Genomic DNA, 16360 nt, shown 5'->3' on the forward strand with positions numbered 1-16360 from the left:
TTCTCCAGAGTGGCGGTACCCGTTTGCATTCCCACTGACAGTGCAAGAGTCTTCCCCTTTCTCTGCATCTTCAACACCTGTTGTATCTTGTGTTGTTAATTTTAGCCATCTGACAGATGTGAGGTGGTATCTTATCGTGGTTTTGATTTCTATTTCCCTAATGATGAGTGATGTTGAAAATCTTTTCATGTGTCTGTTAGCCCTCTGGATGTCTTCTTTGGAAAAGTGTCTATTCATGTATTCTGCTGGTTTCTTAACTGGTTTGTTTTTTACGTGTTGAGTTTGATAAATTCTTTATAGATTTTAGTTACTAATCCTTTATCAAATATGTCATTTGCCAATATCTTCCCTGTTGTGTAGGCTGCCTTTTAGTTTTGTTGTTTGTTTCTTTCACTGTGCAACTTTTTATCTTGATGAAGTCCCAGTAGTTCACGTTTGCTTTTGTTTCTCTGGCCTTTGGTGACATGTCTAGTAAGAACATGGAACAGCCGAGCTCAAAGAGGTTGCTATCTGTGTTCTCCTCTAGGAGTTTGATGGTTTTTTGTTTCATATTTAGGTCTTTCATCCATTTTGAATTTATTTTTATGTATGGTGTAAGAAAGTGGTCCAGTTTCATTCTTCTGCATGTTGCTGTCCAGTTTTCCCAATACCATTTGTTGAAGAGACTGTCTTTTTTCCATTGCATATTCTTTCCTCCTTTGTCGAAGATGAGTTGACCATATAGTTGTAGGTCCATTTTTGGGTTTTCTGTTCTGTTCCATTGATTTATGTGTCTGTTTTTGTGCCAGTACCATACTGTCTTAATGACTACAGCTTTGTAATATAGCTTGAAATCTGGAATTGTGATGCTTCCAAGTTTTGTTTTTCTTTTTCAGGATTGCTTTGGCTATCTGGGATCTTTTGTGGTTCCCTACACATTTGAGGATTGTTTGATCTAGCTCTGCAAAGAGTATGGTGGTATTTTGATAAGGATTAAATGTGTAGATTGCTTTGGGTAGTATAGACATGTTAACAGTGTTCTTCCAATCCATGAGCGTGGAATGCTTTTCCATTTCTTTGTGTCCTCTTCAGTATCTTTTATAAATCTTCTATAGTTTTCAGAGTACAGATCTTTTACCTCTTTAGTTAGGTTTATTTCTAGGTATCTTAATATTTTTGACGCAATTATAAATGGGATTGATTCCTTGATTTCTTTTCCTGTTGCTTTATTATTGGTGTATAGAAATGCAACAGATTTCTACACATTGATTTTATATCCTGCAACTTTGCTGAATTCATGTATTAGTTCTAGCAATTTTTTTGATCGACTCTTTGGGGTTTTCTACATAGAACACCAATAGTTTTTTTTTTATTTTTACTTTTTTTAAGTTTTAAAACTTTAATAAGTTTAATGTTGGAACTGTATGTTTCCATACCAATTGGCACAATTTACATCAAGTTTTACACTTATTCATTTTTGCAAAGACATCATATACACAAAGATACATATTCAGTAACTGGGAAGTCATAAAACTTCTAATCTAGACTTTCAGGTTTGTCCAATCATGATACTTCTTTTTTTTTTTTTTTTAAAGCAGTTGGTGTTTTTTGTTTTGTTTTTAATTTTTTTTTAACGTTTTATTTATTTTTGAGACAGAGAGAGACAGAGCATGAACGGGGGAGGGGCAGAGAGAGGGGGAGACACAGAATGGAAGCAGGCTCCAGGCTCTGAGCCATCAGCCCAGAGCCCGACGCGGGGCTCGAACCCACGGACCGCGAGATCGTGACCTGAGCTGAAGTCGGACGCTCAACCGACTGAGCCACCCAGGCGCCCCAGCAATCATGATACTTCTAATAAGGATCATCAGCATACCAGTTTCACCTCTTCCAAAAAGATGTTGTCATTTTATCTAAGAGCTTACTCTGGGTTTTATTGCAGAACACGAATTCCTTCAAGCGCCTTTTTCTTGCAGTTGTCTTTTTCCATAATTTTTTCTTATAACCAGCCTTCCTCCTTAGCCACAGGCCAGAATGAAGTCGAAGAAACCTGTAGGTGACACCTTTCACAGTCTTTCTCTTCCCTTTCTGTGAACTGAAGTATGTTACAGTTCTGACTGGTAGCTTGAGGACATTTGGAAGCAAGGGGGCCGCTCTATTGAGGATTGCTGCAGTATGTCCACATGTCAGGTTTCTGACAGACGTGGCAAGTCTGGGAGCAGAGGAAACAACTGGTGTCTGCAGAGAACTAAAATGCCGGGTGGACAGTGCAGAACTAAGACAGGCATTCTTGACACCGTTTTGACAGGCTGAAGACACCAAAATATTCAGGGGCCGTAAGACCCCTGATGCAGCTCTGAAGGCATGGGCAAAGGCAGAGGCCGCCATCTTGCCATCCCCGAACACCAATAGTTTTTAAAGTATTGCTTTATACACTTGTCTTGTAAATCAGATAGAATTAAAACGGGGCACAAACAAAATATCACAGCTTGCATATTTACCTATGTAATTACCTTTATTGATATTCTTTATTTCTTTATGTGAATTTGAGTTGCTATTGTCCTTTTATTTCAGCCTGAAGGACTGCTTTTAGCATTTCTTGTAGGGCAAGTGTGCTAGGAACAAATTCATTTATTTGGGAGTGTATTCATTTCTCCTTCATTTTTGAAAGATAGTTTCGTAGATATAAGATGCTTGACTGTCTTTTTTTTCTTTTAGCACTCCATGGTTCTGACTAGAAGCCATCTGTTAATCTTATAAGAGTTCCTGTACTTGATGAATGTGGTTTTCTCTTGCTGATTTTAAGATTCTCTGTCTTTCAGCAGTTTGATTATGACGTGTCTAGGTGTGGCTCTTTTAAATTTGTCCTATTTGGAGTTTGTTGAGATTCTTGCATGTGTACGTTAGTGTTTTCATCAAGTTTAGGAAGTTTTTAGTCATTATATCTTCAAAGATTCTATCTCTTTATTGATATTCTTTATTTGGTGAGAGACACCATTTTCTCCTGTGGCCTTCTAATTGTTTAGATATGGTTTCCTTTAGTTCTTTGAATATTTAATTGTTGATTTAATTTAACTTTTATTAAAGTTAATTAGTAACATTATTATTATTTAAAAAAATTTTTTTTTCAACGTTTATTTATTTTTGGGACAGAGAGAGACAGAGCATGAACGGGGGAGGGGCAGAGAGAGAGGGAGACAGAATCGGAAACAGGCTCCAGGCTCTGAGCCATCAGCCCAGAGCCTGATGCGGGGCTCGAACTCACGGACCGTGAGATCGTGACCTGGCTGAAGTCGGACGCTTAACCGACTGCGCCACCCAGGTGCCCCAACATTATTATTATTTTTTAAAGTTTATCTATTTTGAGAGAGAGAGGGAGGGAGAGAATGTGCATGAATGGGGGAGGCTCCATGCTGTCAGTGCACAGCCCAATGCGGGGCTTGATCCTACAAACTGTGAGATCATGACCTGAGCCAAAATCAAGATTTGGACAGTTAACTGATTGAGCCACCCGGGTGCCCCATAATATTAATTATCGTTAATTAACATCTTGGCATCTTCAGGGATGGTTTCTGTTGACCACTTTTTCCCTCCTGTGCACGTGCCATAATACTTTTCCATTCCTTTACATGTCTTGTAATTTTATGTTGAAAACTGGATATTTTACATAAAATAATGTGGCAAATCTGTGGTAAGATGTATGGACATCTCATTACCCAGATCTTCCTTTTAGAACCTCTTGTTTGCCTCAACTTTTTCACTGCCTCAGCCAGTCAAGATTTTAAACAATTGCTGTGGACTGTTTCTCAGCAAACACCCTGAGAAAGCTGAGTCAGATCAAACAAGAACAAGCTCTGTGAGTGGCATTTTTTTCAGAAAGCTGCCCAATGAGTCAAATAGTAAGTGTTCTCTGGGAGTATCGCTTTTTGTGGAACTCCAGACTTGGGTCTGCCCTTGCTATGGCTGTAAGACTGCTGATTTTTTTTTTCTTTTTTTTCTTTTTTTTAAATGTTTATTTATTTTTTAGAGAGAGCACGAGAAGGCAAGGGGCAGAGAGAGAGGGAGACACAGAATCTGAGGCAGCTCCAGGCTCTGAGCTGTCAGCACAGATCCTGTCGTGGGGCTCAAACTCACAAACCGCGAGATCATGACCTAAGCCGAAGTCAGATGCTCAACCGACTGAGCCACCCAGGCATCCCTGGCTGTAAGGCTGTTGATTTTCACAACTAATGCTAAGCTGGGGAAAGGAGAATGAGAATAGAACCAGTTAAAATAATAAAACTAGCTATTTTTAATGAGGTTCAGCCAGTTTTCCTGAATAAGTCTTTCTTGGTTGTCACAGGCCTTATTGTAATTTCTAGAATTCTGAAAAAGGCAATTTTTAACAACTTCTCCAAGTATACTTGTTACATTTATAGAATGGCAGAATCCTGGAGGTCCTTAGCCCACCATTCTAGAAGTGTAAGTTTTCTATATGTGCTTTTAAACCTAGTTTCTATGTCAAGGGTGATGTTTTATTATGGACTAAGAACTGGTTAAGACAGGAAGACAAGGAATAAGAATGACTGAGCAATTATCTTAATGAAGAATTGATGGTACTGAGACAGAAATGTGCTAGACACATCAAGAATGGTATTAGAACCAAAGTTATATGTTGAATTTCAGATTTGGTGCCATTCCTCCTATTCTGTTTGCTGAATAAGAGTATCTAGAAGAGCCTCATAAAGCATACCTAAGATGATTAAGGAGGAAAAGAGACTCATATACAAGGACATATTAAAATAATTGTAGAAACAAAGATTGAGAGAACTCAATCCAAAATTCATGAAATTACAAAGAATATGCGTTAGGGATATCAATTTTTGGACTTAATTATAGAAACAATAGGCATCTCTTAAAGTTTGGTAAAGGCTAATATAAAATAATGAAAGGAAATAACATTTTTAAAACATTTTTAGAACTGCTTCCAAGAATTGGGTGAGGCATAACCCCTGAAAATTAGTTAAATTTTTGGATTATAGATCTATAGATGGTTTTTAAAGTTTTAGTATTTCTTGAGGATACATTAAAGAGACTCTGGAAGCCTTTATAGTCTTTTCTGAAACATTCTTTGGTGCACATCTGGGACTAATTGCTGTGCTAGGTGGATACCAATCTAATTCAGTGTAGCATGTAACATTGTTAGGATGATTAGTATTATATACTTACAATTGGTCATGTAAAAGTGTTTTGTGTCTTTTTCTTTTAGGTATGTAAAAGAAGGAGATACAGTGTCTCAGTTTGATAGCATCTGTGAAGTTCAAAGTGATAAAGCTTCTGTTACTATCACTAGTCGTTATGATGGAGTCATTAAAAAACTGTATTATAATCTAGACGATATTGCCTATGTGGGAAAGCCATTAGTAGACATAGAAACGGAAGCTTTAAAAGGTATTGTAAATGTGTTCATCTGTTTTGCCAAATTGATTACTGTTGTCCTTTTGTCATTGGTACCAATTAAAAGAGATGTTTACTTTTAATAACTTACAGGGTTTAATTTGGTGGTTTGAAGCTGTAATCAGGAAAATAGAAAAGATCTTCTGCGATGAATGATTATCTTTTGACCAGTTACCATGTTAGAAATGTACACATTAACACTGAATTTATCTGGGGGCCTGCCTTCTGGAAACCTTAGTATTCAAAGAACTGATGGGCTTTCTCAGGAATTAAAGATTCAGGCCCTGAACACTAGTCACTAATAACAAAAACTGGAGTATGCAAAAGATTAAATCTAACATAATAGGATTGTTGTATTTTCCACTGATTCAAAAACAAAAACACTTTCTTGGGGCACCTGGCTGGCTCTGTCAGTGGAGCATGCAACTCTTGATCTTGGGGTTGTGAGTTCGAGCCCCTCTTTGGGGATAGAGATTACTAAAAAAAACAAAAAAGAAATATTAAAAAAAATACTTTCATTAGTAATGGTTATGAAGGCCAAACTTCTGGAAGGGAAGTGGAAGAGAAAGGAAGGAAAATCATAGCGAAAAGTGAAGAAACTAGCATTTAGAAAAAGCAACAACCATGGAACTTATAAGCAGTAGATGTCCTGACAAAAGCAAATTCCTTGTGAAAATATTGCAGAGGAAAGCTAAAACAGTGGGCTCTCCTGGTATTGGCAGACAGCTAGATGGCTGTCTACCTCGGAAGTTCCTTATGGCATTGTTGTGATACGTTAAAGTTATGTCATGTAGGAAACAGCTCTGCTATGGGGGATGCGGGGATGGGGCTGGAGGTGGCTTAAGTTTTGTGATGTAGTCCTAAGCCAGCAATCTGTCTGAGAAGTGCTGAAATAGAATAGAATACTAATAGAATTTTAGTAGTATCATTCGAAAGTCCAGAAGAATTCTGAATTACAGTGGCTGGTTGACTTGTAGTTCTGCAGACTATATACTTAATACTAACAGTAACAACAATCACTAATTCCACAGTCATACTTGATAGTTTATGAAAAGTTTAACTGTTATTTTATTTATCCTTACTTGTGAAGTATTCCAGGTTAATGGATGAAGAAACTAAACACAACCTATAGAGGCTCGGCAATTTGCCCAATGGTCAGTGACTGAGCCAAATTTTGAACTCCATGGCCTGTCTTTGTCCAGATTATTTTCCACTATGACATGTTGCCTCCAGAAGGTGGAAGATGACTTATTGAAGTCTTCCTATTATTTATTTAATTTCTACTATAAAAGGATATGTGTGCATGTAGCAAGCTATAAAATGCAGAAAATCGAAAATAAGAAACTAAAAACATATTCCTGCTACTCAGAAATCATCACTCTTAACACATGAATGTATATCACTCCAGACATTTTTCTAAGCTCACACATACGCACTGAAGTCATTTTTTACCAGAGTAATATGTTGTGTTTGCTGTATTCGAATGTTTGCTTAATTACGTACGTGTTTTCATGACAATGATTTCATTTTATCTGATGATCAGACTGTATTTAAATCTCCCCGGTCACCCGCAGAATGTCCTGGAAATTTCAGTTTGTTTGTTCAAACTAGGGTCCAATATGGGAGTCTACATTGCCCACGGTCTCTCTTCACATGACTTACACTGTCCCACATGTTGCTTCACGACACTGACTCGTGGAAGGGACTGTGCCATTTGTTTTGCAGAACGTCACACTTTGTGTCTTGTTGCTTTTCCATGACGGTGTTTGACTTGTTCTTACCATGGTAAGTTCCTGTAAACTGAAAGCAAGTTTCAAAGGCTAGGTTCAAGTTAAATATTTGGCTAGAATATATCATGGGTGATATTGTGTACTTCATATTGCTTCACATCAGGGCACCATAACATTTAGATTACCTGCTGTAGTGACGCTCAGTGTAAACAGTGAATTGGGATAATGATTCCCTTGCCCCATCATTGTACAGTTACATTTTATCCTTTGCAGCCTGCAAGTTACCCAGGTGGTGTCACTTTGGCACTATAATCATTTGAGAATCCTGGCCTAAATCAACAACTGCTTTAGTGGTTGTGGAATGATGATTTTTTTTTTTTTTTTTATTCTGTCAGTATCTTTACATTATTAGCTGGCATTATTCTGTAAAGGGGCACTTCACCCTCATCAGCTGGGCCTATTAGTTACCCTGAAATACAGTTCCTGCTGGAAAAACAGAATAAATGGTTCATCCTTTTCCCTTGCCAAGGAGTTGCTTTGATAGCCCCTTCAAATAGTGATATTAAATTTCCAACTTTCTCTTTGTGTCTATTCAGTTGATTTGCTGTGTTTAATCTATTATAATCATTCTTTTTAATGCTCAAATTGTTAGTAGGAGTGACCCTTTCAAGGTCGCTCCTGGGTGTTCTTTTAACATGACCCCATTAATTTTCAAAAGCTTCCTTGCTTTTGACACAGGAAGATGATCTGAAAGTCACCTTGTACATTCCCTGCCCCAGATCTGGAATTAATCTATTTCTTCAGGGCTCTTGTTCCTTTTAATGTGGCATGGACAAGAGACCATAAAGTAGGTAGTAGGGGTGTTTCCTTTTATCTTGATTGCCAAACTTCTATTGAAAGGCATGATTTAAGAATATTAAAACCAAAAAAGAATTCACCTTTTAAAATTACCTGAAACACAAAATTATTATGGTGGATCAATGACTTTTTTTTTTTTTTTTTTTTTAATTTAGTTAGGACCTAGAAAGGAAAGAGGCACAAACTGAAAGCACTGAATCCTAACCACTAGACCACTAGGGAGCAGCAGTCTTGGCACAAACTGAGGCAAGCAAAATGCTGAACACTATTATGGATGTCATTAAATTAGAACACCCTGACAGGCGCTTTAAACCAGATTTAGATACCAATCTAGACCATCCAAAAAAAAAAAGAATTATTTATATGAACAAGTAAACAATTGAGATTTGTGGATTTTTTAAATTAAAAAAATTTTTTTTTAATTTTTAGAGAGAGTGAGTGCACACATGAGCTGAGGGGAGGGGCACAGGGAAAGAGAGAGAGAATCTTAAGCAGGATCCACACTGAGCACAGAGCCTGACGCGAGGCTCAATCCCACGAGCACGACCTGAGCCGAAATCAAGAGTCACACACTCAACTGACCGAGCCATCTCAGCACCCTGAGATTTATGGGTTTTTTTATTGTTCGGTTTTAGTTTTAGAGTTTATTTTGGCGTTTCAAATGACATTCAACTTAATAAATCTTGATATATAGCAAATTACAAAATTATAGAACTTTTTCAGAATACGGGTATTTTTTTCTAGAGAATTGTTTCACAAAAATTAATCTGTACAGCATGAATGATTCTCAAAGAAATTATGCTGAGCAAAAGAAGCCAAACCAAAAAGAAAACATGCTGTAGAATCTATGTGCGTAAAATTTTAGAAAATGCAAACTAATCTATAATGACAGAAAACTGATTAGTGTTTTCCTTGGTATAAGGAATCTTTTGGAGCTGGTGGACATGTTCCTTATCTTGATTGTGGTGATGGCTTATGTGTATATACATACTTCACAGTTTATCAAATTTTATATTTTATGTTTGTGCAGTTTATTGTATGTCTGTAAAAAAATGAGACTGTGTTGGTTATGTTCAGAGTGAAAAGTATCTGATAGTATTTCTCATAGAGAACTGATCATTTGCTAGCTATTCTGGTTTGTTTGCCAGAGTGTATTCTGAACAGTTATCTCGCACTGTAGTTTCATTTTGCTTTTACATTTATGTTTTATTGTATTTTTTTACTATAAGAATGAACTATAAAGCATAACCTATATATAAGCAAGCCTATGGAACAGTAGATTCAATTTACGAAACATTTATATATCCCTCTCTTTAATTTTAGAAATGGGACAGTTTCTAAATATTCTGTGAACCTTTTCTTAAGAATTTGTAATAATATTGAATTTATATTGTTTTTTTGTTTTAGTGCTAGTAAAACCAATTATACTATAAATAGAAAATTACCAAACAAAAAGTCTTTTAGAAGTATAAAATATATTATTTCCATTTTACAGGTGGAAAATAATTATAACATAGAACCATTAAGAGTATATGATCAAAACTAGACATGTTTTTTTAAAATTTTTTTTAATGTTTATTTTTGAGAGAAAGAGACAGAGCATGATCGGAGGGGGGGCAGAGAGAGAGGGAGACACAGAATCCGAAGCAAGCTCCAGGCTCTGAGCTGTCAGCACAGAGCCCAATGCGGGGCTCGAACTCAGGAATGGCGAGATCATGACCTAGGCCGAAGTCAACGTTTAACCAACTGAGCCACCCAGGCGCCCCAAAACTAGACATCTTAATAGTAGTATTGGAGATTAATCCTGTCTTCTAATGCTTGTTTAAATGATATTCTCTGGCACCACCTTTTGTAACATGGTGGTGTTGTCTCCTTTCCAAGGCTGGAGCATCAAGGTAATTTTGATGAGGGAAACTCTACTTGTGATGTCCAAGTCCCATCTATGAGTGCTTTGACTGTAGACAGACCTCTACTTGAAAAGAGCTTACTGGGGGCGCCTGGGTGTCTCAGTCCTTTAAGCATCCCACTTCAGCTGAGGTCATGATCTCGCAGTTCGTGGGTTCAAGCTATGCATTGGGCTGTCTGCTATCAGCATGGAGCCCACCACGTGGCTCAGTCTCACAAACCATGAGATCATGACCCTGAGCTGAAATCAAGAGTCAGGTGCTGGGGCACCTGGGTGGCTCAGTGGGTTAAGCATCCGACTTTGGCTCAGGTCATGATCTCGCAGCTTGTGAGTTCGAGCCCTGCATCAGGCTCTGTGCTGACAGCTTGGAGCCTGCTTCTGATTCTGTCTCCCTATCTCTCTGCTCCTCTCCTATTCATGCTCTGTCTTTCTCTCTCTCTCTCTCTATCTCAAAAATAAATAAACATTAAAAAACAATTTTAAAAAGAGGTGCTTAACTGGCACCCTGATTTTCTTTTAAACTTTATATATTTTACTCCTTCTTAAAGTGAGGGTATTGAGTATAGCCTAAAATCTTTTTTCATTATGCAAAAACATGTTAATGAACATTTATTATTCTGGAAACAACATAATTCTGCTTCTGCTTTTTTATTTTTCAACCTACTTCTTAGCATTATCATTGTGCCAGGCCAACACTCTCCTTCCTAAATTTCCAGGAACACGGATAACTAAGTTCGTTAAGAAGTGTTTACTACGAAGAGAAAGTAGGATCTGGTTGAGAGTCTAAATTCCTATTTTCTGGGGCAAGGGCATGGTTTTAATGCTGAGGCCACATGGCAGCTGATTTAGGTATTCTGATCCTGAAGCTATGTGCAGGATTAAATTGCCAGAATGTTTGACCACCAGATAACTGAGAGGTCACTATACCTAAGTAATCCTAATTGTGGAGTCTTGCCACCATGGGGAAATATTAAGGAAAGAGAGGAAGGAACATAAACTGTAGCAGAATTCTTTATAAAACTAATATTATTCTTGATTATATTGCATTTATCCTTTAACATCACCACCTATCATTGATTGAATGCTTTCTCTTTGCTAATGCTATATACACATTATTTCATATAATCATTAAATCATTAAATTATGTAGATTTTTATCTGCATTTGACATGTGCAACACTGAGACCCACAGAGATTTAATATCTTGCCTCTGGTGACATAGCCAGTAGCTGATAGAACTACAATTTGACCCCAGCTTTGTTTAATTCTAAAGCCCATGTTGCTAACCACTTTGTTCCACTGAAAATTCTATTCAGAGCCTCTGGGTATCAGCTCCATTCTGCATCTCGAACATTGGGAATGAATTCCTAACACTGTTGATACTCATGTTTGTGAAGTTCTGCTATAACAATATCAGTTAAGGTGTCCCACAGAGTTTATAATATTAAAATGTTTGCCAGAATTAATACAATGTTCTGAGTTAAAGATGTCATTTAATTAAATTACATGTCATTTAATTAAATTACACCCAGTGGCATAAGTTGCATGGTATAATGCCCGAGCATACTAAGTGCACAACGAATGGTAGGTAGGACTTAGTTTTATTTAGCCAGTTATAGACTGAGTTGATTGTATTAGCTATTTCAGTAATTTGAAGTGAGAAAGAAAATGCAGTGAGATATCATTGATTGGAGTGTCATCAATTCTCAATTCATGATGATTTATATAGGAACTAAACTGAAGTTGACAGTTGTTCTACAAAAAAAGGTCTTCCTAAGCAGTTTTGCAGAGACCAAAGCTTAAAACATTTTACGAAAACACATTGTTTCAAACACCCTGAGTGCTCAAGTGCTTCAAAACGTTTTCTCCAGAAAAATTTCCCCAATTATGTGAATTGACTACTTACTGTCATTTTTAGAAATATTTCTTAAAATACCTAAGAATGTGGCAATTTCAGTTTTAATATTTTCTTAAATTAAAAAAAAATGTTTATTTATTTTTGAGAGCAAGAGCATGAGTGGGAGACGGGCAGAGAGAGAGGAAGACACAGAATCCGACGCAGGCTCCAGGCTCTGAGCTGTCAGAACAGAACCCGATGCAGGGCTCGAACTCACAATTGTGAGATCATGACCTGAGCCAAAGTTAGACACTTAACCAACTGAGCCACCCAGGCACCCTTCAGTTTTAATATTTTTACTAATTCAAATGTTTTATTTAGTTAATCTGAAATAATAGTTCTATTATAAATTTGCTTCACATGAGGAATATCAGTAACACTAAATTGACAGTTTTCATGACAAAAAGTGCTTATTTACCAGAGTTCTTTTGTTGCTCTTTAAAAAATGTAATTAAGTCTTTTAAAACTCTGTATTCCTAAATCCACTACTAAAAGAATAAAATCCCACATATCAGAGTATCGTGTTAGAACCATGAAAATCACATCCCTTGGGGACAGTTATGACATTTTAGGTTAGCCTTAACTCCATCCTCCTTAGAATCTGTTTGTACATTGATAAAAGTAAGAAATCTGCCCTGCATTCCTGTAACAGTGTTGTGATCATCACAGGAGAAAATGTTTGTATACACACTTAGAAAATGATCTAAAGTACTACATAGGTGGTAATTTAGTGCTGAAGAGAGCTTTCTTCCAACAATTATATGACTGCTTCAAATAATATATAATATGAATGACTTCTCACCAATGTTTTATTATTCATATTTGTACTCAAATTATTCTAAAAGGCAGTCCTACTTTGTCATATATCAGAATGTTTTCCAGAAAGGTGAGTGGCAATAAATTCAGTGATCTTTTGGAAACCTGTAACTTTTGTATATATTTGGGCTTTTATATATTTCTCATATTTTCAGCAAAAATACACATTAAATCAGGTTAGATTTGGAATTCCTACATTTGAATTCCCTTGGTTTCCCTTTGCACCTTAGTTCCTAATGCTCCTTCTTTCTTACTAGTTTCTCCAGTAACTTTAACAGATGTGGACAATACTACAGGTTTCTCAAATTACAACAAAATTATGCCTTGAACAATAGGAGTTGTATTCTAGCTTCTTTGACTACAAAGAAAATTCACTAGTGCCATGAACTAATGGAAACAGCACAGGGTGAGTCAACCCTAGGAATGAATCCCAGCTCTTCAGTTTTATTAGCTGTGTGAACTTGGGCCAATCCTTCATCTTTGAAGTATCAATTTTTTTAAATCTATAAAATGGGATACACCTATCTTATACAGTTGGAGTAAAGATTAAGTTATGATATTGTATATGTAGTGCAGTATTTTACCTATAATAGGTGCTTGTGGGAGAGGAAAAATAATTCACCTACTAACCTTCTGAGTTCTTAGCTGAGACTCTTGTAATAAAAGACAGATTAACAAGAGAGAAAAAGAAGTTTATTAACATGTGTACATACTCATCTATACATGGGAGACACCCAGGGAAAGATGAGTAACTCAAAGAGGTAGCTTTAGAGTTCAGGCTTAAATAGCATTTCTATAGAGAAAGAGGAAATGGGAAAAGTCCTCTTAGGGGAGAGTAAGTAGTTTTCAGGGAAGTTGAATGGGTCCTTAGAGAATAGATGGGAGGTATGACAGTTTGGGACAAAGTTTGCTGACTTCTACTCTCCTCTTTTATAAGAATCAATCTTCCCTGGTGGATGAAACTCCTAGGGAGGGGATTTATGACAGTGGAGTTGCTTCTGGAACATCCATCTTTAGGTGTATGAGAGTTCAGAGAATGTCTCTGCCTGCATTTGCTGTTTTTCAAGTGCTTGCAGCTCAAAATAATCACTATACCAAAGTGGCATATTTGGGGTGGCATATTCTGCTACCCTTCGTGCGCAACACAAGTTGTTTTGTTTTCCCTTTGTCTCCTTCTGGGGAAATGTGAGAGCTCCACTGGGCCAATTCATAGACCAGTGAGGAAGAATGAAGAGACTGTTTCCATAGGTGGAGCAGTGGAGAATTGTTACTGGCTTTGAATCGAATGTCAAAGCAAATTCAGTTGCCTGCTTTCAGAGGCTTAGTCTCTAATGCACTCATTCCCACAGAGACTTCTGCTATGCAGCATTGATTTCCAAGCATCAGACTCTGACAATGAAATGCTCTCAAACGCTTTTTTATTTTGGGTTGCAAAAATACATGCTAATAGCCTGGAAAATACATGCTAATAGTCTGGGGTACTTTTTCTTCTATAGATATTCTAGATTTAGAGAATGGTCCAACCAAATTAGCGTTAGCCATGAAAATAAAATCTTCCACAGCATTCCTTAAGCTGTATTCAAAGCAGAGAAAAATTATAAATATTTATTATTTGGGGAAAGCATTTTAAGATTGTCACAGATTTTACATGATTCTTTCATGTAATTTGTCTTACATTTGACTCTTATTTTATACTATTTGTAAATATGAGAAATTTATTAGGAAAGTTTAAAATACAAAATGTTTAAAACTTATTGAAGAAGCTTTCATTTTTTAACTTGTAGCTGCTGCATGATTTTTACAGAAATGAAGTAAACACCAGGTAATAATCATTAAACTACCAGGTGCCAGTACGCCCCTCTGCTCTCCCCCAGTTGTTTCCCAATATGTAGTTGTGTTTTCCCATTTTGAAGTAGCCTGACTAGTATGCTTCTGACTATAAATTTTAAGTTGAATTTATTTGTGTATTATAAGCCACTAAGCTTATTTTTATTTTTTTAACATTTTCAACTAAAGAGTACCATTTTACCTCGTTATCAGATTCAGAAGAAGATGTTGTTGAAACTCCTGCTGTGTCCCATGATGAACACACACACCAAGAGATAAAGGGCCAGAAAACACTGGCCACCCCTGCAGTTCGCCGCCTAGCAATGGAAAACAATGTAAGTTTCCTTCGTATTTAAGTGCGAGATTACACAGAAAATACACATTTGTGTCTATGAAAAAGTAGCCAGCTCTCCCATGAGGAGATAGATGGCTCAAGTTGAGATTAAAGGAAAATGAAAATGTGTGTTACTGAGAGGTGATTGTTGCATAAAAGCACCAATAAGAAATGAGAAGAAATTGCAAACTTCTTACTTATATTAATTGGGCAATGGGATTTTATTATTCTTCCTTAGAGCCTAATAGTCAGGGCTACCATTTTTTGAACACTTATAAATACTAGCGTTTTAGATCAGGCACCCTAGAAGCCAGCCTGAGACAGGGTTTTGGGTGCATGTAATGGAGTGACTGAGGGAGAGAATACCTTTTCTGGGAATGAGGGAAGCAAGATAGAGAAGGGAAGAAAAGGGAAATGGGCCAGGCCACGATGTGGTCTCAAGGATCTGATTTAAAGGAGTTGGAGAACACCAAAGAATTGTACTGAGTTGAGGCTAGCAGACCAGCCTTTTGTCCAGTCATTGGTGCTTTCCCTTTAGGGCTAGGTGGCCCCCAGGTACTGCAATAAGTGTGTACGTGTTATCTCATTGATCTTTACAACAATGCTGTAAATTATGGGGGCTATTTAGAGACTTGGAGAGAGTCAAGTAACAGGTCCAAGATCACACAACTAACACCGTGGTGGGGCCAGGATCCTGAAGTGAGATTCTGTGACTGCAGAACCAGTGCCCTTGATCATTACATACTGCCTCAACAATTATTGCTTTTGTTATTTGAGCGTTTATGAGTCAGACACCATGTACATGTTCTCTCTAATCCTCACAGCCATCCTGCAGGGTGGTTTTGATTATCCCCATTTTGCAGATGACAAAAGGCAGAGAAGTTGATTAAACTGTCTAAAATCAAGTAAGTAGCTGAACTGGGAATTTGTCTTTTTTCAAACTTGGGTTCTTTCCACTGTACCCCACAATACAGGATTTTTGTCTGTTTTTGAGAGAAGTAGTTAAGTCACAGTGGGAAAAAAAAAGAAGCTTACATTTTAGAAATATGTAATGAGTCATTAAAATGTTCATATCCCTTTAGACAATTATCCTAACATTGGGAAACTGTCCCAAGGAAACAATCTAGGATATATTCTTCCAAGTGTTTTATATAGCCCAAAGTGAGAAGGCACATATGGTTCAAAATGAGGAATATGCTTGGGTAAATTATGTTATAAACACTTAATGAAAATTTATGCAGTGATTCAATGTGTCCAAATATGAAGACTATTTAGCATAATAGAAAATAGAAATAATAGTATGAAACACTACATTGTTATGGGAATCAGATGAAATAATCTTGTGTATTGCTTTGAAAGTTATAAACTCTTTTACTAATGTTTTTTCTTAATTATATAGAAAAACTACCTATAACAATGCATGATTTTGTTTTCCTATGCCATTTCTTAAAGATGTATATAATAACTAGAGATTTGTATAATTACTGGAAATCACTGGATTTGTTATAAATCACCTTTTCTTTTTTCACAGTTTATGTATTTATTAATTGAATTTAAATTATGAATTATAATTTAAATTAT

General features: G+C 36.7%; 2 protein-coding genes across 5 annotated transcripts in view; one reads left to right on the top strand and one right to left on the bottom strand.

Moving 5' to 3' along the window:
- DBT (dihydrolipoamide branched chain transacylase E2) overlaps positions 1-16360 on the top strand; it is a 53259-nt gene that overhangs the window by 21198 nt on the left and 15701 nt on the right. Inside the window, exons 4-5 of one of the 4 annotated variants that reach the window (XM_047871795.1) lie at positions 5225-5406; positions 14659-14780. In XM_047871795.1, coding sequence (XP_047727751.1) covers positions 5225-5406; positions 14659-14780 — 304 coding nt within the window. Of the gene's footprint in view, positions 1-5224; positions 5407-12032; positions 13025-13050; positions 14441-14658; positions 14781-16360 lie in introns of those variants that run through there. The other 3 variants (XM_047871796.1, XM_047871798.1, XM_047871797.1) reach the window with 3 other exon arrangements.
- Positions 1850-2370, bottom strand: LOC125173036 (39S ribosomal protein L35, mitochondrial-like). Its single transcript, XM_047871799.1, has one exon. It carries the CDS (start codon positions 2362-2364, stop codon positions 1858-1860), a length of 507 nt encoding a protein of 168 aa, XP_047727755.1. The 5' UTR covers positions 2365-2370; the 3' UTR covers positions 1850-1857.

The sequence above is a fragment of the Prionailurus viverrinus genome, chromosome C1 (assembly GCF_022837055.1).
Source record: "Prionailurus viverrinus isolate Anna chromosome C1, UM_Priviv_1.0, whole genome shotgun sequence".
Lineage (NCBI taxonomy): Eukaryota > Metazoa > Chordata > Mammalia > Carnivora > Felidae > Prionailurus > Prionailurus viverrinus.